General features: G+C 41.4%; 1 protein-coding gene, 1 long non-coding RNA gene and 1 pseudogene across 2 annotated transcripts in view; 1 reads left to right on the top strand and 2 right to left on the bottom strand.

Annotated features, from left to right (window-relative positions):
- LOC115030370 overlaps positions 1-1,987 on the top strand; it is a 5,751-nt gene extending 3,764 nt beyond the window's left edge. Inside the window, exon 3 of the long non-coding RNA XR_003835953.1 lies at positions 1,907-1,987. This is a non-coding gene — a long non-coding RNA (uncharacterized LOC115030370). The remainder of the gene's footprint in view (positions 1-1,906) is intronic.
- Positions 1-24,821, bottom strand: part of Col4a3 (collagen type IV alpha 3 chain) — a 130,059-nt gene that overhangs the window by 20,475 nt on the left and 84,763 nt on the right. The window contains exons 25-40 of the mRNA XM_021155885.2: positions 24,259-24,441; positions 22,952-23,120; positions 21,092-21,184; positions 20,353-20,454; positions 18,484-18,581; positions 17,918-18,068; positions 17,491-17,604; positions 16,326-16,493; positions 15,006-15,095; positions 14,544-14,678; positions 7,413-7,511; positions 6,525-6,614; positions 5,899-6,038; positions 3,528-3,654; positions 768-848; positions 346-444 (exon numbers count right to left, since the gene is read on the bottom strand). Of these exons, the coding sequence (XP_021011544.1) occupies positions 346-444; positions 768-848; positions 3,528-3,654; positions 5,899-6,038; positions 6,525-6,614; positions 7,413-7,511; positions 14,544-14,678; positions 15,006-15,095; positions 16,326-16,493; positions 17,491-17,604; positions 17,918-18,068; positions 18,484-18,581; positions 20,353-20,454; positions 21,092-21,184; positions 22,952-23,120; positions 24,259-24,441 (1,939 nt within the window). The remainder of the gene's footprint in view (positions 1-345; positions 445-767; positions 849-3,527; positions 3,655-5,898; positions 6,039-6,524; positions 6,615-7,412; positions 7,512-14,543; positions 14,679-15,005; positions 15,096-16,325; positions 16,494-17,490; positions 17,605-17,917; positions 18,069-18,483; positions 18,582-20,352; positions 20,455-21,091; positions 21,185-22,951; positions 23,121-24,258; positions 24,442-24,821) is intronic.
- LOC110308434 lies at positions 11,926-13,409 on the bottom strand (annotated as a pseudogene).

Here is a 24,821-nt window from a genome sequence, read left to right as displayed (position 1 = left end):
TGGCACTCACTTTGTAGACCAGGCTGGCCTCAAACTCAGAAATCCGCCTGCCTCTGCCTCCCGAGTGCTGGGATTAAAGGCGTGCGCCACCACGCCCAGAAGATATATAATATAAATAATATAATCTATATATACTTATACATGCTACATATTATATAATATATAAATAATATATCCTATATCATATACAATTAATATATAATATATAGTGCATGCATATGTATATAGATTCACACACATATGTGTGTATACACACACACACATATATATATATATATATATATATATATATATATATATATATGACTCATTAATTTGGATATATAGATGAAGAGCAGGCTGTACCTGTTTCTCCTTTTTCTCCTGGAGGACCAGGAATTCCATCACGTCCTTGGTCACCTCTCATACCCATTGGCCCAGGAAGTCCTGGGAGTCCTGGAGGGCCTGAAACAAACAGAAATCTAAATCATGCCACTCAAAGACAGGGCCCACTTCTGATGGCCCACTGTGAATACCAGGGAGAGAGGTGGAAAGTGCTCAAAGATACTGAGCACTTTACATTCATAGTAAAACAAAACAAAACACCTAAAAACCTATGCCTAGATTAGTACTATCCTGAGATGACCATGATACTGACAGATACTTCAATTAGGGAGTGTTACCAATCTCACTACTCTGCAAGAGACAGAACAGTAAACTTAGTTGAATCTCAAGGAGAAAGTGTGTTTTCTCTAGACAGGGGGGTAGAATACATTTTAAAACAATACCTGGAGGGCCAGTGCTTCCTGGAGGGCCTGGGAAGCCTTTCTGTCCTTTCAGACCCAAATCACCAGCAGGACCTGGTTTTCCTAAAGATGCAGAGAGAGGAGAGAAAAAGAACACCAAGATAATAAGTAGTTACATTGGCTACTCAGTCAGTTCTCCTGTCAGCCGTGCTCAGGCTGCCCTTAAGGAAATTCCTGACAGGTCATCTCAGACATTTGCTCTGAAAAACATTTCTCCGGGAAACGGTCACACAGCTGTGATCTCCCTTCTATGTTGGAGTTCTAACACCCAGCTATTCAGAATGCCATTGTATTTAGCAGTGTGGTTTTTTAAAAATTAGGGCTGACAACATGGCTCAGTGGCTAAAGTTGCTTGTAGCCAAGCCCAACAACTTAGGTTCGATCCTTATACAAATTGCTCAATATATGACTAACTGCTAAAATCAGGAGCTAACTGCAAACCTATCAAATCCCTCACTTAAATGCTATATTCATGTAACCTGTAGCTGTAACTTAATAGTTTAGCAAGCCTTTTTTGTGTGTGTGATTTAGATTTATTAAATACATTTTTTTTTCAGGGCTGGAGAAGATGATGAGTGGTTAAAAGCACTGACTGACTGCTCTTCCAGAGATCCTGAGTTCAATTCCCAGTAACCACATGGTGGCTCACAACCACCTGTAATGGGATCTGATGCTCTCTTCTGGTGTATCTGAAGACAGCTTCAGTGTATTCATATATATATATATAAAATAAATAAATAAATAAATCTTTTAAAAAAATACATTTTTTTCTTCCCCTCCTCCAGCCAGGGCTGGGAATTGAACCTAGGACCTTGTGTATGTAAGGAAACGCTACACTACTGAGTTCATCTCCATTCAAGCAATTGTTTTTAATAAAACAAAACAAGTTAACACGGATAGCAAGAACCAGATCAGAATTATGTCAGGAAAAAAAAAGAATTGAAATAGCACTACAGGTGGAATTATATTCATCATAAATTTATAGACTAAAGTCCTAATCCCCAGTGCGTCAGAAAACCATTGTGTTTAGCGATATGGTTGTCAAAAATTGGGGCTGACAAGATGGCTAAGTGGGTAGTGGTGCTTGTAGCCAAACCTGACAACCTGAATTTGATCCCCAGGATCCACACGATGGAAGGAGTGCACTGATTCCCACAAGTTCTTGCACGATGCCCCCGGACCTCCACATGGATGCTACTCACCACCCCCACATACAATGAATAAATAAATAAATAAATAAATAAAGCTAAAAATGTATTTAAAATATTTTGTAAAGTTATATTAAAGTGAGAACTCTAAACCAACACTAGTGGCATCTTTGTAAGAGATCAGAAATGCAAACACAAGGGGAGACAGGAAGAGATGGCTCTAGCCAAGCCCAGAGGTCTCACAGGAACCAAGTCTTACCAGCACTTTGGTCTCAGTGCTCTGGTTTCCAGACTGTGAGAAAGCAGGCATCACTGAAGTCACCCCACCTATGCTTTTGTTAGAAGCTTGGCTATGTCATTCTAACCTAAGATTTTGCAAGAAGTGCTGTTTCACGTCTCTAGGCTGCATTTGTTGAGGCAGAACTTCAGACTTCTTGGTTACAAGAGCAGGTGCTTAGAATTCAGTTTGCTAAACAGTAAAATGAAACCCTCCTAACTAATTCACCATTTTTTTAGTGCTCTAGAATTTGAAGTTCAAAGTTGCATCAAAACAACTGTTGCACACACACTGGAAATTGTAGCTTTCTGTTTGCAAAGGTGAGTCTAAAATGTAAGGGCCATATGACACACTGCTGCCACCTTTCAGAACTGAAAAGCTGGGGCTCACCTGTTGCAGGATAGCTGGTAACACTGTGAACCCTTGGATTGTGTTATTTACTGGAAAAACCTGTTTCTAGTTGTGGTGTGGCTCAGCATTTAGCACACACCTTTAATCCCTCTGGCTGGAAAAGCAGGCATGCCCTTAGTGCACACCTTCAATCCCAAACAACGAAGGTAAAGGTAGTTTGTAGAAGGAAGCCACTGTGCTTGAAAGTGATGTCAGAGTGGCAGAAAAAGTGATGCTAGGCTATGCCCAACTCTCAGAAGAGAGAGAAAAGAGAGGCTATTTAAAAGAGGGCAGAGGGGGCTGGAGAGATGGCTCAGCAGCTAAGAACACTGACTGTTCTTACATAAGTCCTGAGTTCAATTCCCAGAAATCACATGGTGGTTCACAACTTTCTGTAATGGGATCCAATGCCCTCTTCTGGTGTGTCTGAAGACAGTGACAATGTACTCACATAAAATAAACAAATATTTGAAAACAAGAGTAAAAGAGGGGAGAGAGAGAGAGAGAGAGAGAGAGAGAGAGAGAGAGAGAGAGAGAGAGAATGAGGCAGCTGTATAGGGTGAGTTTTACAGGGGAGAGTTTTACAGAGACAAGTTGAAGACAGAATGAGCCAGAGAAGGAAAAGGATCCAGATTGAGGCCACACAGAGCAAAAGTCAGAGGCCAATAGAGGAGTCAGCTTATAGAGGAGTCAGGCTTTGAGCCAGAACAGTTAAGTTGAACCAGCCAGTCAGAGATCACAAAGAACCAGGAATGGGTGAGCTTACTCAGCAGCAGGTCTCAGAGGCTGAAAACAATAGATTGCTTAGATTACATTGTACAGAGAGCCTAGAAGCTTCCAGCACTAGGCCTAGGTTGGCAGACGGAAGCAGTAAGCCCTTGGAGGCAACAATTATATCAGGCAAATAAAAGTTATTCTCACACTGACCTGGGTGACCAGGACTCCCAGGACTCCCAGGGGCTCCATCAGGTCCGGCAGGTCCCGATCGTCCAGGTGGCCCAGGTAGGCCTCTTTCTCCTTTCTTTCCTTTGTCACCTGGCAATCCTGGATCGCCCTTAAATTCAGTCAAACACCTTTAAAGTTCTCATATAAGCAGGATATGTGGTTAGGATTAAGTTAAAACTAAATAACTAAATAAACAAACCAAAAAACATGAAATGACTTATTGACTTATCAATCCCTGCTGTGTCTTTGCTACAGGTCAGCACCATGAAATGTGGGAGGAATAGATTAGCCTTGTGCTTCGTGAGGCCCAATGCAGAATGAAAACACAGCTCTCTCTCTCTCTTAAAACATACTGGAAGGGTTTCAAGAGAACAAGAGTGGAACATTTAGCTAAGAAAGGATCCAGAGCAGCCCCGGACCTATGTAAAAACAGGCTGAATAGCATATACGATGCACACAGCCCCTGCTTTCATGGACTTCAGAGTCCAGCTGGGAGAGAGTTATCAAACAATCACACAAGTAGAAAAATCTCAAACATTGTGGCTGACAGGGAATAAGAAGTAGGCTAAACAGATTAAGTGTCCTGCAGTGACAACGCTAAAAAAAATAGTGTCTGCCAATCACGTTAAAAGAAAAGTTTTGGCTGACTTACTAATCATCACATCTGTATCTCAGGTTAATGACAATTCAGATCATGCAATGGTTGATGGTGACTTATGCAATTTCCACCAAGGCTGATTGGAATATATTATTCTCATATGAGGACTCCCTAACTTGAGAAAAATCAGCCTCAACATGTCCTGTGGTTATTACCTGTAAAAACCTGAATCTAAACAGAGCTGGCAATGGACCGAATAAGAATCCGATCAAATGGGATTGCCCCGGAGAAGATACCTCCCTCAGTGGAAGGCGTTTCCCTGGCTCTCTGAAAAAAACAATCTAAAGTTGTGCTTCAAGTAATGAAATCTTGTTTTCTCAAGTCTTTGCAGTTTCTAAAATTTTTCCTTATTATTCTGATGACTACTGCAGAAAATGAAAATAATAATAGCAATGTTTTTGTTGTTGTTGTTGTTTATTTGTTTTGTTGCTGTCTTGAGACAGGATCTCATGGCTGGCTTCCATTTTGTGTGCTCAGTGGTGACTGACACTCACGGCTGCTCATCCCACCTCCATCTCCCAGGTGCTGGAACAACAACTGTGAGAGAAGATGCTACTCAACTGCCTCCAAAGGGACAGTTTCTGAAGCAACAACTACATATCGTGGATCCTTAAATCCTTGAATATCTGATAGGAAAATATCTTTTACCTTTACAAAAATATGCACCCAAGGACTTTACATACAACTTAGGTTATTGGGTCACTCGGGATGCTACAGATTTCTCCAGGAAGGGCCATGAAATCCCTTACTTAAAAGCTCTGCTTCTGGGGCAGTTAATAGGCTCTTGCAGGGGTCCAGAATTCAATTCCCAGCAACCACATGCTGGCTCACAACCATCCATAGTGAGATCTGTTATGCAGGTATATATGCAGGCAGAATACTGTGTACATAATAAATAAATAAATAAATAAATAAATAAATAAATAAATCTTAAGAGAAAAAAAAAAGCCCTGCTTCCTAGAATGTCTGTTAATGACTATACTTGCACATCTCTGATTCTTAGGGTAAGTGCAGAAAAAAAGGTTTGTAGGAAATGAACCTAGAAGAGGAGCCAAGTCCAGTGAAATGTCATGTGACCGCGACACCTGTAAAGATTTTTGATAGCCAACCTCAGTCTGAGGGAACACAGGCTCAGAGGGAGAACACGGCTACAAGGTGAAAACGAAGTGAAGACATTTCTAAATCTTCTAACACAAGGAGACATACAGGCAGCTTAGGAGTTTGTTTCCTTGCTAATGACGCTGACGAGCTCTTTTATTCTATGCCTTTTATTTTATCTTAATCAGACAAAGAGTTTTGCATGCACAATGCAAAATCTCCAAATGAGAAACAGCAAGAACAATATACTTTATATCTGGAGGAAAGAAACCTTGCCCTATCAGTTTTGGGGCCTGTCACCTCTGCCCCCTGGGCAAGCACACTTAAGTGGCAGGAATAGAGACATTTCTTAGTGGCTGAAATAGATTTTCCAAATTGAGAGCATGAGAAAGCTTCAATTGTGGAAATAAACAGGACAAACAAACACGCAAACCCACCACCATCACTGCCAAAACCAAAATCCACAGCTGCCTGAATGTACAGAAATTTCTTTTTTTTTTTCCTTTTTATTTTCTTCCTGCACTGAATCTGGTCTTTGTTGCTATTTTAAGGCTTCCCACCTTTGCCAAAATGTAAGTGTTTCAGTGGTCTATATACCTTTGGTCCTGGTGGTCCTGGCCTTGCACCTTCTGAATAACCCGGCTCCCCCTTATCTCCTTGGGGACCATGGATCCCTGGCAGGCCTGGTCTTCCAGCTAGACCTGGAAGCCCTGAAGTTCCTTTTCTCCCTTTAGGGCCTGTAACGAGGACAGATATCAGGTAAGAGAAGAGAAGCAGGGATCTGGAAGTACTCATCTCCATGCTTGTATGAATCATTCTCCAAGAAGATGGTTTTCCAGAATCAGAAATATTGGGCTATATAATGTGTGATTCTTATACAAAATATGTATCTCGTTACCACTCATGTTCAGGTTCCACATAGAACCTTTGTCTGAAAGCAAAGCTCGTTGACATAAACTTTTTAATTTTTTTTATTTTTATTTTTTAATTTTTAATATTTTTTTTATTACGTATTTTCCTCAATTACATTTCCAATGCTATCCCAAAAGTCCCCCATACCCTCCCCCCCACTTCCCTAAACTTTTTATTAAATGAAAAAGAAAGAGAGAGAGAGAGAGAGAGAGGAAGGAAGGAAGGAAGGAAGGTAGGAAGGAAGGAAGACAGGAAATCTACAGTTCTGACTTGTGGGCTCGTGGCTTGTAATAACAGGACGATAGTATTACCTGGCACCCCCATGCTCCCCATGCTTCCTGGCATGCCGTGTGGTCCTGGTCTTCCAGGATTTCCTGTGCTCCCCGTATCTCCTCTAGGGCCTTGAGAAGAAATAGAGTCACATAAACCCAGTCCGGGTTTATGTGCTCAACACATACCTTCTGCTTGCACGCGTAGATAGGTACAGAACTTTCTATTAAATGAAAAATCAAAACAATCCAAAGCACAGAACATCTACAGTTGTTGTGATTTTGAGGGCTTATAATAACAGGAAGCCATTCACTGGCTCACACTTGTTCCCTGTAAGTAGGTAAGTCCAGAACTCCTAGGCTAGCTGGTTAAGGGTTAACTGTTCTTTTGCCTTCAGCTTGGGCTCATTACAGGACTGGGGACTTACGATGTAACTGGATAAGGTGAGAGTCCTATTATTAGGCCTGTTCAAAGCCACCCTAAAACCAACCTCAGCAGAAAAGAGCGGCTCCTCTGCAGTACTCTCTGTCAGCATCCTGGAGGTTAATTGCCATGTAAGTTACTCTGCTATGGAGGTGGCCTGGGATAGGAGACTACTGTAATAGTTTAAAATTGCTTTGAGAATAACTTGTTTACAAAAGGAAGACACAAAAGCAAAAATGACTAGGACATTAATTTTTTTTTAAATCTCTGACATGTTAAAAATAAAAGGTTTGAATATACAAATGGAATCACGTGTAGGATGTTTATCAGTCGATCGATGCCAGCTACCGAACACATTTACTTTGGCTTAATTTAGAACCTATTTCTCCTGGAACACTTTCCGGGAAGATTTTATGTTTGACCTAATGAATCTAGAAGTAAGCTTTATGATGTTTAGGCCTAGGGAAGCTTAGACCATGGAGTTTCTATTGGAGAGTTAGCCATACCTGGAGGGCCCGGTAGCCCAGGCAATCCCTCGAGGCCTTTTGGACCTGGTAACCCTGGGTTGCCTCTGTTTCCTTTCTCACCTGGATTCCCAACAAATCCTAAAGGTAGAGAGCAGATTTTAAAGACAGATGTCAGGAAGTTGGAGGTAATGGCTCTGTGGTAAAGTGCGTGTCTAAAGTTCCTGGGGCTGTGAGCTTCAGCCAGCACTGAAACAGACTGAAAACTCATCTGACCCATCCACACTCTGGTCTAAACTGATGCATTATTGCCAAAGTCAGCATCAAGTACTTATTAGGGGCACGGAGAGGTGCAGGCTTCTGCCTTTGTTAGAGGAATTGAATGAACCGAGGTCTAGAAACCATTAGCACAGTGTGTGGCTTGAATCAGGCAACTATTGTCATGAGATGCATTCAAGCAATATTCAAAAGATTGCACTGTAGAAGATCCCTTCCCTGGCACGTGCAAAACACTGAGCTCAATCTCTGAGGCTGCAAACAAGCACACGGTATTTTAAGATTTAGAGGCTTAAATACCTCTTCATTTTTTTTTTTTGTAGTAAAGCAGTGTATGACACAATTCTTACATAAACAATTCTACTCTCAATCCATTTGTTAAGATTTACTAGGCATTGGATAAGTCAAAGACCCAGTCTAGAACCATACTGCCAACCAGCAATAGCACTGGGATTTCAAAGTAGTTGTGCATGGCTAGGAAGTTCACTAACATCACAGGACACCCTTTTATCCCTAAAACTTGACTTTGATTGCTTTATTCTCCTGCTTACTTAAATTCACTAATGCTCCTTTACCAGCAATCAATTACAAACTTCCCTAACTACATGGAACATTCTGCCGTCTGTCCTTGGCCCAGGCTTTTGCCTTCTCTTGTTTATACGCCTATTTATGTATGCATTAAGCGTCTAATTAACAGACAGGTCTGGTGCTGTGCTCTGGAAACAAAAATAAGCCACATTCCCCTTCCCGTGCTTAATTAAGGAGACAGTGGAGCAATATACAATTGCCACCCAGTGAGATAAGTTCTGTAATAGAGTTGGGCACAATAGGTGACACAAGGGAGACCTTCTGGAAGAGAGATAGTTTTGTGGCTAAGCATTGAGATCATGTGGCTAATTGGATGAAGAAAGCATAGGATGAGACCCGATTTCCAGACTAGACAATAGCCTGTGCAGAGGAAGGGTTGGTAAAAGAGTTAGACCGTTCTTCACCTTTGCTTTCCATTTGTCAGCATCTAAGCATGTGTATTGTTCAGTGCGTACATTTGGTCTAGCCTGCAGGCTATGTATAGCGTGATTTCATCCATTCACTCAGGTTTATCCTTAGTTGGGTCTTTCTTCCTTCACCTGGACTGAATGATGAACTGAGGTCACTAGGTTTACATGGCAAGTATTTTTACTTTATCCATGGCATCATCTTACAGGCCCTAGGTTGATTTTATAAGGCTCTAAAGCAAAGGATGATTTGGAAAAAAAATGTAACAGTGTAACAATGTAAATTGTTAAAGGGTTACAAAGACAAACAAAGTCAAAGAAAAATATACAACAGAGACCTCATATGGCCTACAAAGCTTAACATTTACTGCTTGGATAGAGACAGGGTTTAGGTCCCACTACTACTTCCTCCCCACTCCCAAATTGTTAAGTTTCACTGTCCAGTAAGTGATGCATATGTATTCAGGACATAAAATACCTAACCCACAGACATTAAGAAGTATTGAACACATACGTGACACATGGCTGGAAACATGTATTCAGTCTAAGGAGGTTCAGTTTTTCCTAACACTTCATTATTTCTTAATTTCACGTATGAATACAATGTATTTAGATACTATTCCTTCTCCTTCACTTCAACTTCTCTTGGATATACCCTTCCCTCCATAGTTCTTTCCCAATTTCCTCTTCTTTTTCCTCCGTTTCTTCCTTTTAAAACAATCCCTCGAGTCTAATTAGTGCTGTCTATGCATACATGGGTGTATGGTTCAATGCCCTGGAACATGGGCAAGCTATCGTGGGCCCCACCATTGGGGGGAAAAACTGTACTTCTGTCTTGGTTGTGTCAATTTGATAAAACTAGAGTCACTCAAGAAGGAGAACCTTAACTGAAGAGCTGCCTTGATCAGGTTGGTCTGTGGCCACGTCTGTCAGAGATTATGGTTGAGGGGGGAGGGATCAGCCTACTGTGGGTAACACCAACCGTAGACAGGTGGGCCTGGCTTATGTAAGCCAGGGAGGAACCAGTAACCACCATTCTTCCATGTTTTCTGCTTAGGGTTCCTCTTGAGTTTCTGCTCTAACTTCCCACAACGATAGACTGTGAACTGGAAGTGTAAGCAAAATAAGCCCTTTCCTCCCCAAGTTGCCTTTCTTCAGAGTAAATTAGAACACTCTCCTCCAGTGGCCACCAACTGCCAATAGTAATGGGAGCCTCAGAAAGCCTTGGATCCAAGGGGCTTTTCTGAACCCTACTCACAAAGCCAATTCCTGGAGTCTCCTCTGACTATCATGTTTGCCGAGTTCTCTGCTTCTGGGAATTATTGCCTCCAGGAGTTGTGGTCCAGACACCTGGCAGCATATCAAAGGAAGGACAAGTGTGACCACTGGAGCCAGATGCTTCCTCTCACAGTTACACTGTGTGAGTGACTTGATCTCTCAACACCTCTGTGGGGAATGAGATTAGCAATCGCAGGCCCAGCATCTTGGCTTGTGAGATTGAGTTGATATTCATCAAACGTACAATATTACTAGAACATGGTGCTACATAAGCCTTCGTGAAATAGTATACTGTTTCTCATTTCTACCTTACATTTGTTCATTTTTTTTGTAGAATTATCTGTTTTCCATTCAGATATTTCAAAGTAATGACGATTACTACTGATTTTTACCCTTAATGTCTCTTCCAAATTTGGAGTGAATGTCTCTGTGTGAAAAATTTGAATTCTCAAAAGAGCAGGTGTGTCATGGCACCCTAGCATTCAAGAGGCTATGTCAGGAGAACCTTGAGTTTGAAACCAGACTGGCTACAATGAATTCAAGGCCAGCATGGATTATATAGTGAGATCCTGTCTCAAAAAATGCTTTAAAAATGGATCATGCAGGTATTTGAAAGGCTTAGATAACATGTTCCCTTTTGTTGTTCATTCTGAGATCCTCAACTATGTGTCAAAAACGCTAAGTGGCAACATATACCTTCACTTAAGTAGATTTTTTCCCCTTAAGTAGACGATAGCTACTACTTCATAGCTTTCCTGTATCAAAAATAAGTATGTCCTATAAATTATTTTTTCCCAAAGATCATTTTCTCTGTTGGCAAAATTCTGAGATTTGGTCTCCCTTCAGAGCTTGTCAGATATTAATTCCAGGAAGCTCTTTGGTATGCCTGGAGAGACTATTCAGTCTTTTTAACAATGGGCTTTGCAAAATTTGTTTTGTTTGTTTTGGGATGGGGTCTTACTATGTTGTCTTGGCTGGCCTGGAACTTGCTGTGTAGAGCAGGCTGGCCTTAAACTCAGAGGTATGGTAGCCTTTTTGTCTCAAGTAAATGCTTGTATGCCAAGCACAAATATGTGTGTGTATGTGTGTGTTATATGTAATATTTATTATATATATTAAAGTTTGAGAATTTGCAACTTTAATCCCATTTCCAGATTCATTATTATAAATACTACATAATATCATATTGCCTACCAGAATAAACTTTTACAGAAACACAACAATATTATTGATGAATACCTGATTTCTTAAGCCACATGAGATCTTTCTCCACTATAATGTGGGTCTGTATCCACAATGTTTTTGTTTGTTTGTTTGTTTGTTTTTTAATGTTTTCTCTTTGGTAAGATTTTATCCTCAAAGCTAATTTCTACCCAGAAATTCTGTTTGTTTAATGTTGTTTGAGGTCCAATCTGCTCAAGAGGATTAGATTTGAGCCCTCTTAAGAACTGGCTTGATACTGGTCATATAAATTGTATAACAAAAACAAGAGCCAGGTGATTTGTAATAATTTGAATGGATTTGATTTTTAGTCCAATAGTCACACCTAACAAGTAACCATATGCTGAAAGACTAAAGTTCAGGACAAGAGATGTTTTCCTGACTGTTATTCTCCAAGGACTTTGAACATGAGAAGATGTTTTTCGATGCAATCAGAAAAATAATCTATCCTGGTAGTTAGTAGAATAAAATAGAATTTGGAACAGAGGTTTCCATTTCCACCAGAGACACTGTTTTTGTTGCGGTTAATTTGGCTTTTCCTTCCTCTACAACAAGATCTTAATCTGTAGTCCAGGTTACCTTAGAATTTACAATCCTCCTGCCTCAGTCTCCTGAGTACTGAAATTACAGGCTTATGCCATTACATCTAGTTACCTGGCTGGCTCAGAGAATTTTAAAAAAAGAAAATAATAGTATTTATTTACTTTACTCTAATGATTTACAGAAGGCCATTTCCATGCAAGAATATAATTACTTTGAGCAGGATCCCCTTCAGACCCTTTTCCTTTTTTTTTTCCATACAACTCTCTTTTTATTTGTGAATGAGCATTTAATAACGCTCCCAATGAAAAATGGTGCAATAAAGCAACTTTTAGTATAAAGAGACAAGAAGCTGTGAAGCAGTGGCCACTGGGCGCTGTGGATAGGGAAGAGAAAGCAGTCTGCATGAGTGAAGCATGGACTGGGGAGGAGAGGCCCAGGAGGCGGGTGAGATGGACAGGGACATGAAGCTGTTGTACTGCTGGATGTTCCGCTTGAGGATGTCTGAGCATGGGCCAAGGACGCGTTCAAACCGAGGTCGGTCCAACTTAACGCACTTCAAAGGGCCCCGGGCAACCACAGTGGCAGCCTGAGGACGATTCATCAGCAGGGCAATTTCACCAAAATAATCAGAAGGCCCCAGTCGTCCCACTTCAACAAAATCTTCGTTTTCTGACCGACGCTGCAGCACAGCAGCTGTGCCCTCTAAAATGATGAAGAACTCATCCCCCGGTTCTCCTTGCACCACGATCTTCTGTCCATCTTCAAACTGGACAGGCTCCAATGCATCAGCTACTGTGAGACGCTCCCACTTGTCCAGAGACTCTAAAATAGACACTTTACTGAGGAATTCTTCATTCATCTTCCTCTTTCGCAGAGTGCTTCCCATGAGGATTCTTCGGTAGCTGTCTCGGTCGATGCCCCACAGTTTCACGTTTGTCTTTGCTTTGACAGTGGCTGCTCTGGGTGTTCCATAAATCAAAGCCAGCTCTCCAAAGCTCCCTCCTTCCCCAACACTGGTTGCCCATTCATTATTGACATAGACATCCATTTCTCCTTGATCAATCACATAGAAGTTATCTCCTTCATCACCTTGCTGAATAACCGTCTCTCCAGCAATAAAGGAGACTGGAAACATAGCATCAAAAATGTCACTTCTCTCATTATCATCAAGGTGTGAAAATAGCACATTCTTTTCGATGGCCTTGGCTAAAGCAGCCATTGTCTTATAATCTTTTGGAATAACCTTTCTAAAGTAGGAGGCAGCATCCTCCTCAGTGTAAATTTCAGCACTGATAGCACCGCAGCGCCTTCGGCCCTTCACCACTGGATTGGGGGGGGTGGGGGTGGAGGAGATATCTCGTCCTCCCTCGAGTCAGTACGGATGCCGGTTTTCTGTAGACACTGAATCTGTCTTGCCTCCTCCTTCTCCAACCTCTCAAAGTATTCCCGAAGGAATGCCATGGGCCTCTCGGGCCGCGCAGTGCACAGCTGCACGATGGAGTCCTTCAGCAGGGCCTGGATATTGTGCTTCTGCACACAGAGCTCACATTCCCGGAGACTCCGCTCTTCCTCACTGGTTGCCATACTGCCAGACACCATGGTTCTCTGAGGGCGGGCGGCTGCACGAGCAGGGGCTAGTGCAGGGCGAGGCGGCCGGGGTGACTGAGCGTCCAGCGGGCTCAGCTCGCAGCCTCACTACCACTCTGCGATCCCCCTTTCCTTTTTTATCCCCCTGTTCCTATTGGTCTTCTGTGTTTCTTCAGACAGCTTTGCATGTACTTCAATTTCATATACACTATATGATAGTGTTTATAAGCATAAAACTAGAATACACACATGGGAGAAAACATATGGTATGAAATACTAACTACTGTCCCCCAAGGCCTGGTTGCCCCCAGAGATGAGAGAATCTGCACATAGACCCAAGTGACACCATGTAACCTCTTCCCCTGCCCCCAAGTTATCCCTGATTGGTAAATTAAAATGCCTACAGTTCATAGGTGGGTAGAATTGAAAAATGTGGAAGTTTTCATTCCTAGGCTTGGGGTCTGAGGAGAGACCACAAGGAACAGGAACAGGAAGAAGGATAGGAAGACACCATGGGGTAAGAGAATCCTAAGAACTGGCCAAAGGTCAGTTGGAGTCAAGAGCGGTGCAAGCGGAACATGGCAAGCCATAGCTCGGAGTTATTGATAAGGGAGGTTAAAAACTAATAGCTTAGAGGGTAGACATCTGTCCAGCTCTAGTGCTGATTAAGGCTTATTAAATACAAAAGTTGTGTGTGTTTTATCTGGAAACTGAATGATCAAAGGCGGAGTAGAAACCCCGGTCTGAGATTAAGTAATTTCAACAACAATGGTATTCATCTGAGTCTGAATTAGTTAACTTTTTAGTTATCATTGGTTGAATCCATTTTCCTGCAAACATCCTAACTTTGTTCTTTCTCATCTTCTGAAAATAAGTCCACTGTGCATATGCACCAATTTTTGTGTGTCCATCCTTCTGCTGAAGGACACACAGGCTGCCTCTGTAACTTTGGAATCACTGTAACTAGTGCTGCGGTGAACATCACTGTGTGTGTGTCAGAGAAATAGATGTACGTTTCAAACACTTCTCAAAAAATGGGGTGTTGAGGCTTATGATAAAATAATCAGTGAGTTTTTAAATTCAGCAACTAGGATATAAAACTAATTAGTTTTATATAAAATTAAATTATTATTAAAAAAAAAAAAAAACCGAATGTGTGCAGCTTCCAGATGGCTGTGTGACTGAGCAGGTGACTCAACCCAGTCAACTAAAGGGTTCCTCTGATAGTCTTAGTCTCAGAATCGTCCGACTCTAAACAGGAACAGTTCTTTACCTTTAAGTCCAGGCTCTCCTTTGTCTCCCTTTAAGAGTGTTGCTTGAGAAGGCCCAGGCTTGCCTTTCTCTCCTCGTTCTCCTTTGGCTCCTGGGCGTCCTCTTTCCCCTTTCAGTCCTGGGATTCCGAGGCTACCTGACAGACAGGAGTAACCACAGCAGATCCTCATAGTGCAGCAGAATTCAAAGGTTAGTAGCATGCATATGCTATAGAACAAAAGTGTGAACAGATCTTCGAATCTGTGTGTTCCTGAGAGCACAGCACTCAACAGTGCTGGCGTAAGTTTACAGGGTGAAAATAAGATCAGGTCAAATGGGGGAAGGGAATACAGAACACAGAAAAAGCAAATGCATTCTTCACTGACAACCATTGTTTCTTAAAGAACAAATGCCATTTCTTTTGTGATTAAGTAAGTGAACGCTATCTATACCTCATATCACCGAGAAAGACATCCCCACTCACCTCGCTGCCCCTGTGAGCCTGGTTTCCCAGGAAGTCCCGGAGGGCCAGTGGTTCCAGGATAGCCCATCATTCCAATCTCTCCTTTCTCGCCTATGGCAACAAATCAACACGAAGCACTTCATGATGTATAAAATACAAAAAACAAAATATTCCAGAAAATAAAATAATGTAGACAGAGAAACTGGGAATGGATGGTCTTTTGTAAATAGGAAAATAACCAGGTTTGTGTAAGAGGTGGGTTGGTGTCCTTTAAAATTTCATCTGTCTGAATGTCATTGTAACAAATAACACTGTGGTTGACAACAGAGTGCCCTGAATCCCTATGACATTTGTCCTCTTTGCTTCTTCCGGGTACATCTTCTGTTTATTCTTTTGTAGACCTTAGTAGAATTTAGTTTTTATTTCCTTTTTTTTTTTTTTTAAATGTGGCATACTGAGTGATAAGGTTTTAGTCTGACATTTTCATGTATGGATGTCATCAGACTTTGTTCTTATCCACCCTAAAGCTGGTTTTAACATGTAGTTTTGATTATTTTCTTATTATGGGAGAAGTGCCAAAGATTCTAATATCAGGACTAGAGCTGACACACGAAAGAAGCATAGTAAGAGGAACCAAAGCATAATGTGTCAGCTAAGCAGTTATCCTGGTCTCTTCCCCAGAGGACTGTTTTTAAGCATTATAAATTTACATTGAACTGATAATTATGTGTATGGGTGTCGGAAGAGGCAAGAAGAGGATGTCAGATCCATAGAGCTGGAGTTAATACAGGTGGTTATGAGCCACCTGATGCTGGTCCCTTGGCAGAACAGCAAGTGATCTTAACTGCTGAGCTATCTCTCCAGCCCCTGGACTGATAAACTTAAGGATTTTCACAAAAAAAGAATCTAGATCCAGATGACTTTGCTGGGGAGTTCTATCAAGTAGCTATATTCTTCATAGACTGTTTCTGGAAATACTACAGGAGGACCCATTCCCAGCCTATTCTCTATAAGGTCAGCACTGATCCAAGTAGGGCTGAGCCATCACAAGAAAACTACTGACGAATGTTCCTTGTGAAATTAAATGTGAGAACCTCAACAAAATACTAGTTGGTATCTCATACAACAATTACTCTACAGCTAAAATAACCACAACCTAGGTAATTATAAAATGTAATGGTTCTACTTTACCACCCTCCTGTCCCTTGATCCCTACTCTCTTAAAATTAATTTAGGAAGAAAAATATACTAGCTAAAAGAAAAGGCATACAGTGTGCAGAGTCACCTGGAAGGAGCAATGTAGAAGGAGACTTAAGAAGGCAATGGCAGAAGGAAGGCTACCTGGTGGCCCTGGGAATCCTGGAGCTCCCGGATAACCTTTTTGTCCAGGTGGTCCCATCTCACCAGGACAACCTGGTGTTCCTGGTGGTCCAGGATCTCCGGGGACCCCAGACCTGTCCATGCCTGGGATGCCAGGGTCTCCCTTTGGCCCGGTATCACCTCTTCGACCTACGTATGAATAGACAGATAAATGATTGTTTTAACAAATGCCTTCTCTACCAACTGAAACTGATATATGCAATATTTTAGTGTTAACTGTTTTCTACGTAGTGTTGGGTTAAACAGCACACTCATCATTATGTTTGTTTATTCTCTCCCTCTAGACATTCCCCAGATCCCCATTGCTCTAGTGTTATCCATTTCATAGGTCCTGCAGTGATGAAGGAAGACACTTATGTCTATTTCTCGGTGCTGCAAGTGCATTCTGGGACTGTGCTTTATGCCTGTTTCCCAGTCTTTCGCCTTAAACCTACATAGCAGCCCCTGAGAAGTGAGCTGCTATATGCTCTGGAAACAGCATCACTGCAATGATTAAGGTGTTGGCCAAGAGTTTATTTATGATAAATAATCAGGATGCTACTCTACAGACACTAATGGAGGTCTAAAGAACTTTCCCCAGGAAGCCAGGTCAAGTTGAAAGGATCCTGGTGTTTCACAGCAGGCTGGCTCACTTAGGTCTATTTTCATAAACTTTAGTTTCATGTTGCTTATGAAGTAATCAACTACACATGTGAGTTTACAATTTGTTAAACAGGAAACTTTCTGTACATCGTCTCCATTTTAATCATTACAAAGTTACTGTTTCCTTATCTTATGGAAGTTTTTAAAGTAAAATACTTATTGAAAGTTTATGCATATTAGTGTATATTACTAACTCATCTGTCCATCTACCTTTATCTTCTAAACTGTTGATGGAGTTCATATTTCCTTACTTAAAATGAACAAATCAACTCACTATATTAAGTTTGAGTCTCTTCCTATAGCCAGTACACACTGCTGTTTGGACTAGCCATAAAAACCAGGCTTACATTTCCAAAAGAACATGTCTTACTGAATAGTAGTCAAGACTTGTTGCTGGACAGTTGCTACTTTAAACAGCAAAATACAGAGCCAGAGGACTCATCACCTGCCTACCTAGTTCCTGGATGGGAATCCTTCCTCCTACCTGGTTGCCCTTTCAATCCATTCAAGCCTGGAAGTCCTTGGGTGCCCCTGGGTCCTGGTATACATCTTCCTGGGGATCCTTTTGCTCCAGGTGGTCCAGGCTGTCCTGGGTCTCCTGCAGTAGAGAATACAGGAGTTTGCTTGGTTTCCAAAGCCCAAGCAAGGCCCTAGAGCTGCTATCTGTTCATTTTCTATATGTTACCTTCTCAAAGCAGCCTACAGTCAATACCATGGGCATGCCTGTATAGAGGACACTCATGAAAAGGAAAGACAGAAGACAGAAGGAACATACAACAGTCATACTGAGTAAAAAAAAGAATTAGGCATTTTTACTGATTTATTCACTGAGACACAAATGCTTAGAGCCCCCCTAGAGCACCCACAGTGGAGTTCACTAAGGAGAAAGGTAATCACACTTGGTGTTGTACCTGGAGGCCCGTCAAGCCCGCCTCTTCCTGGAGTTCCAGGGAGGCCTGGAAGCCCAGGGAGTCCAATATCTCCATTTTCTCCAGCATTGCCTCTTTCTCCTGGAAAGCCTGGTTTCCCTGGTTCCCCAGGCTTGCCTACGGATGGTTCTCCCTGTAGCAGAGACATTAGGTTAGTAGTGTCTCCAGCACAAGGCTTCCCAGTTCTACTTGTTAGGGGTGCTCTACATTTGTCTGCTTAGACACTACGGTTCAACAAACATTTTCCTTTCAAGTTTGGTCAATGATTTTGGTACAAAATTCTGCTTAATGTTGCCTCAGGATATGCAGTTCACATCCATTGAAGAGAGTGCTCCAATATACTCTGAATGTTCATGCAGTCATTAATAAAGGGGTAGAATATGTAAGTTTCCACAGGAACTTAAAAATTAGTATCTACAAGTAAACTAAAAAATTAATATCTTATTAACAAATATACTGACAATCTCTAGCTCTCAAGAATCTTGTCTGATAAGGGCCTTGCAGCTGCTGACTGCAACTGCCCCTCCCTGAGATTTTAGCCTGCTTACCTTGGCTCCTGGGATGCCTGGCTCTCCAGGACGGCCAGGCTTTCCCATTTCCCCAGGACAACCAGGTGATCCTTTTGTCCCTGGGAAACCTTGATTTCCTACAGAAAAGCAACATGCACTAGAGATTAGTCTCAAAGGAAGTTTCTTAGCAATATTTTCTTTATTAATTACATTTATGAGGCATCCAGGTAGACAGATACTTGTATACAAGTTTGGATGATGATTAAAACCAACTGATAAATTAGCAGTTAAAAACAAAACACTCCAACCAAGTTGAGTTTCAAGTCAAATTATATTGGCTATGAAATTTGGTTCAATTACAAAAGAAAAAAAAAAGACAAACCTCAACCAATCAAAATGTAAGTTATGAAGCCCAGTCCCATGGATAAATCTACAACACAGTGTCCTGGTCCTCTAGCTCCTAAGCTAGTTCTGCTTCCCATACATTGATGCCTTTGTCCAGAAAGTGAATCCAGAGTTGCAAAATTAGCATGCAAGTTATTGGTGGATGGTCCAGTAAAGACTAGGCAAAATATGAGCCAGGCTCCATTACTTCATGGAGGAAGAAAACCAGAAAGTTAATATCAAAGCTGTTCTTGGGATTATATTTTCATTTACTAAGTATTTGCTCACATGAGCAGAACTGATGTGCACAAAATAGCCAATAACGGCTTATTAACAAGAGATAAAACATCAAAATGTTGATTATATGCTAACAATGAAAGCAATCACGAAACAAACGTGACAGTATCATAAAGCTCACAGTGTTCTATGTTATAGTCCATGCCCTGAGTTTTGTTTTGTTTTTTAATATGAATCTTGGACAGAATTTTGTTTGGTGTGCAGGATTTTGTTGGCTGCTCAGAGGAGCAGCTCCAGTTATTACTCAATATCTGCAGCTGGGATTTTTGGAATCTTTCATTTTTGATGAAAACAGCATCTTTTATTTTTCTTACTTGTCAAAAATATTTGTTTTATTATTTAAGAGTTGTGTGTATGTATGCCAATGTGTGCATGTGAGTGTCAATGTCCACAGAGACCAGAGGCACCAGATCTCACTGGAGCTAGAGTTACAGGCAGGTGCGAGATGCTTGACATTTGTTCTAGGTATAAAACTCCCATCTTCTGTAAGAGCAATGTATGCTTTTTCTGCTCAGCCATCTCTACTGTCCCCAACCCTCAGCATCTTTTACTAAAGAAAAATAACTTTTCTAATTCATATCCAATATATGGAAGTCTATATTTTTGTTTTGTTTGATGCTATGTAATGAATCTTAACTTTTGTTCGTGTTAAACACACACTCTACTCCTGTACTATATCTTCAGCCAAAATTGTGATGTAATAGTCAATTTCTTATTTAAAAATGTGTGAAGTCCAGAAATATATAAACCTAAGAAGTATAGGATTAAATAAAAATTTCTTATGAGCAGAAAGAATTGCTATTACCTTTTGGTGAATTTCCTTCCAGGTGGGCCAGGTATTTTTTTTTTTTTTTAAGCATGATTGATGTGCCTGTGTGGTGCCTCAGTATATAAAGTTTCCTGCTATGAAGCCTGACGACCTGAGTTCGATCCCTGGGACTCACATGGTAGAAAGAGAGAATGGTCTTCTGCAATTGTCCTCTGACTGCCACAACCCCATCCTCGATGGTACACAAAATAAATGAGTTAAAAAGTATGATTGAGATATTATCTCACAGATCAATGTGAATTCTGTCTTTTTACCTGGTATTGTCCCAAGACTTCTGAAGATTCTTGGAAAGCATCATTTTGGCAGCGTATCCTAGGTATTCCCTATTTTATTCACTATTCATAATCATAGCTTGAAATATACACAGTGAACCTTATGTTGTATAGTCGTTAATTTACCCTTAGGTCCTGGAGGCCCTGGGCATCCAGCTTCTGGAATTCCTGGTTCACCATCAGGTCCAGGAAGACCAGGATCACATTTTCCCACCGGTCCAGGCAAACCTTAAACACACATACATGCACACATCAGTGACTTTCCTTCATTTGTTTCCAAAAGAAATGTCTGTGCTCTCTGTGCCCTTACAGTGCTTTCTGGCAATTATGAAACAATGTTAACATAACCTCAGCGTTTTTTCCCATTCCTATGCAGTGGACCAGAGGTTAGGAGTTGCTATGACTTTTAAAAATATAACTTCGTTCTTCATTAAGAAGGATCCTAGATATCTTGAACTCTATGCCTTCCTCTGTAAATACAAAATTAAGTTTCAAATCACTTAAAAAACAAAACTAAGTTTGAAATGAAAGTGCTGAGGGAAACACCCTAATTCAGGATGGGAGCCATTGCTTTCTCTTCCAGGAGAAGCCACGGGGCTCACTCTGCTCCATAACCTTTGTAAGGAATGGTATCAGCTGGCTTTTAGAACTGTTAGATCCGGAGCACCAGGGGAGTGTGTGGGTAACCTCCAAGGACAGCGGAAAGCCCCCTGACAGCTGGATATTTCAGGATGGTGCCCACTTGTACTCTTTTTTCCAGATCCAACAAATGTAATCTTTTCCTTATAAGGGGAGTTGTATTCTCTCAGGGAAGTAAGAGCGCCATCTGATGTCATGGACTCTATTTCACAACAGGGATACTCACCAGGTAGACCTCTGGGGCCAGCCTGACCAGGGGGCCCTGGAGGGCCTGGGGGACCTAGAACTGGAGTTGATGTACTGGGTTCTCCTTTAAGACCTTAAAAAGAAAACATGATTGTATGGTTGGGTTGAGCATCACTGTGTGTTTTCACAGCAACAGGAAGTATTGTGAGGGAATTACAAACACAGCACAAGGAAAAGGAAACAATCCCTGTGTTTATGGGATGCAAAAGTAGCTTGGGGTAACCCGTCTGCAGAGACATTTCTCAATGGTCTGCAAATATATATAAGCGTCTTGTTTAAGCCCTGCTTTAATCCATAACCCAGAAGACTGGCATATTGAATCAAATATTGTTCCATAAATAGACACTAGGCATGGAGTTGGGGAATAGTAGCAGGGTACCAGTGGTATTTTTGGATGGTTGCTAACATGGAAAGCTAGTGTGGCCTATTGAACAAAATGGCAAGTGTGATTCAGCACACTGGGTCTGGGTTCAAGTTTGGCTCTGCTGTTTGCAAGTTTCATGAGTTTGGGCCCTTTTATTAGCCTCTTTGAGAAGATCCTTATCTGTCACTGTGGAAATAACGATTGCCTGGCAGACACATACTGAAGGCAATATCAACACATGGCCAATATTAAGCCATGTTTGTGATTAGTCACCTCACAGTCATGCGTCATATATTTATATATATATATAAAAACCTTATGCTTCACAGTGTGTAATGGGAAATTTGATAATGTATTTTATGATCATGAGCTCCCTCATTTAGGTTCATATTTAGAGAGAATTAAGAAGGTTGGATGAAAGATTAAATGAAGTCAGATAAGTCACATAAGGGGCCAGACAGTAAATAATTTGGGTTCTGTAGTTGGATATGTTACAACTACTTAACTCTGCCACTGCGGAGCAGACAGAGAGAACACAGAGCATGGCTACATTCCAATAACCTCACTGATGGACACTTTAATTATGAGTTCATACATTGTAATGCATAGCAGAATGTTGTTCAAATTGTTTGTTAAAAATTGTTAAAAATGTTGTCCGTTGTTTAAAAATATCAGGATCATTCTTAACTTTTGGACCACATAAAATGCACTGATGGGCTAGGTCTGAACTTCTGTCCAGTGTGCTAAGTCCCTGGATTAAAGCAACAGCCTCCAAAGTCATGTACTGGGAGAAATAAGAACACTATCATAAATAAGCTTTACACACATGTGGATAGAAGGATGCATTCGCTTGATGACAGATATGAATACTATGGAATGGTACCAAATCTTGGTATAAACTGATAATATGGCAGCCTGCTAACCATTGTATAAAGTGATTTTCTGAGGGATAAATGACCACACCGGCATTGCTTGTTGAAAACTCTGTACAATAAGGACCTATTTCTCCTGGACAGAGAATTACTTTCAGTAGTTGTAGGTCCCAAAAGTCACATGGACTTTAAAAACTATTATCAATGATTGTTCATATAGCTTAGATATTTTCGAGTTTTGTCGGTACCCTGGAGTCACATGTGCAAGGGAAGACACTTCTTCAGATCAAACTGTTGGCTTTTGCCTCCCTCGAGTGTCTTGTGTTCTTGAGTTTTACTCAACCCTTGGCCTGGGCTCATTTTGGATACTGATATCAGTCAGAGATATCGGTGGTTACAGGAAGTTTCAGATGAGCTGCTTGTGATGTGGGAGATGGATTTTTTTTCTGTCACGTCTTTACTTGCCCTTTCCCAGTCTCTGGGAAGACATATTTGCCAGGAACACATTTGCATATGCATTCCTTAGCTCTGAAGAAGCTTTGTTGGCTGTGAGAACTGTCCCCCCACTTCACAGAAAAGCAAGACTGGGAAAAAACTAACCAACCGGCTTCTCCAGGTGGTCCCAGGACGCCGGGGACTCCTTGGGCTCCCTTTGGACCTGGCTCTCCTTGGGGTCCATAGCCTGGTGGTCCAGCTGGTCCTGCAGGTCCTGGGGGTCCAGGGAATCCAGGAGGTCCTGGAGGTCCCTGGTCCCCTTTCCTTCCACTCAGGGCCTGTGACAACAGGGACATGTTTGCTGATGCCTCAGTCCAGTATCTCCTTACCACAGTTAATACTAACTCAAACAGGGGGACCAGAGAGGCTGCCTGGGAACCCCTGGTTCTGTAGATGGACCAGGAACAACTATCTACTATATCTCCATGCAGAGAAGCCACGCTCATCTTGTTAGAGAGTCTGTAAATGAGTGTGTGTGTGTGTGGGGGGGGTGTGTGTCTTCAACTTGCTTATCAACTTTCCCCAAGCTGTCCTGGGTGAGATCCCTCTTATCAGATAAATCTGATCAATCTTTGGGAAATGTGGAGAAGTTGGCATTTTGTAAATCCATTTGGACAACCTTCTCCCAGGTCCATCGTGGAGAAGCTTGGTTTGTCACTCTGTGACGTTTTCAGGTGGATGTGTGAGAAACTCTGTCTCATAAGAAGAATAAAATTCACATAACCTGAAATGTCTTGAACATTTTATCTTTTTACATGACTACCACAGCCTTAAATATTGTATCTTTTATGCATTTGCTAGAAGAATAGGAATGACACCAGAAACATTTACTAAAAATTTCCCTTGCTAGTCATATTCTGTTCTTTCCTTTTCCTTTCCTCCTTTTCAGCCCTATTCCTCTCTCTCTTTTTTTTTTTTTTTTTTTTTTTTTTTGAGACAGGTTCACACATACCCCATGTTGGCCTAGAGCTTCCTATGTAGCTGAGAATGACTGTGAACTTCTGCTATCACGACCTTGGTGCTTGGATAACAAGCAGGCTCAATCATGGCCAGTTTGTTCATTGTTGATCAAATCCAGGGCTTCCTCTGTGCTAGGAAGGATGCAGCCAACTGTCCCATATACAACTCTGATTTTTTTTTTTTTGTCTCTTTTCTACAGATGTACTTGATCCATATATTGAGATAGGAGCTGTAAGCCAGAGTCAGGGTAGAGTCTCCACTGGGCTAAGCCACTAAAAGGAGCTTATTTATTTGGTCAAAATACTGTTGATATTTGCTTGGGTTATTACTGTTATTTTGAAGATGCCTTGTGTTGTCTAGAGTGGAAAACCATGTATTTTAGGCAATCACATTATCTCCTAATTTCTGAGGACTTATGACAGGGTGGGAAATGGGAAAGAAATCTTAAATACAAACCGGTTCGCCCTGAGGTCCTGGTGGTCCTTTCGCTCCTGGACCTCCAGGAATTCCATCAGAGCCCTTTCTCCCGGGCAGGCCTCTGAGTCCAGGATCACCTGGATCACCCACTTGCCCCCAGGGTAGAGGTGTGTCCCCTTTGTCCCCTTTAAGTCCTGGATGCCCTTGGTCACCTGGGAATCCCTATGGTGATACAAAAGTGAATCAGTCCACTGTTTTGCTAGAACTCTCCTTGGTCAGTCTTAAAAACATTATCAATAAGACCTTTTTAATCTTAATAAACATAGATTTCCCCCTAAATGCATTTAATATTTATATGTTGATAGACATATGTAGTTGTATGTTTATATAAAATATAAATATAAAATATATACATACTATTAAATACATGTTAGCGATTGATTAGTTATTATAACTCTGGCTGAGTAGACAGCTCAGTACCTATTCCACAGAGACTGCCCATGTGCCTTCCTTAGTCTCTAAGTCTTTCTTCTGCTCTAGAGGTTAATGCCAGAACATGAATATCTCTTAGTATACATTACTTTTGGTAGAGGGAGCTGCTT

This window comes from Mus caroli, chromosome 1, assembly GCF_900094665.2.
Source record: "Mus caroli chromosome 1, CAROLI_EIJ_v1.1, whole genome shotgun sequence".
Lineage (NCBI taxonomy): Eukaryota > Metazoa > Chordata > Mammalia > Rodentia > Muridae > Mus > Mus caroli.
This window is presented reverse-complemented; position numbering and strand designations above follow the sequence as displayed.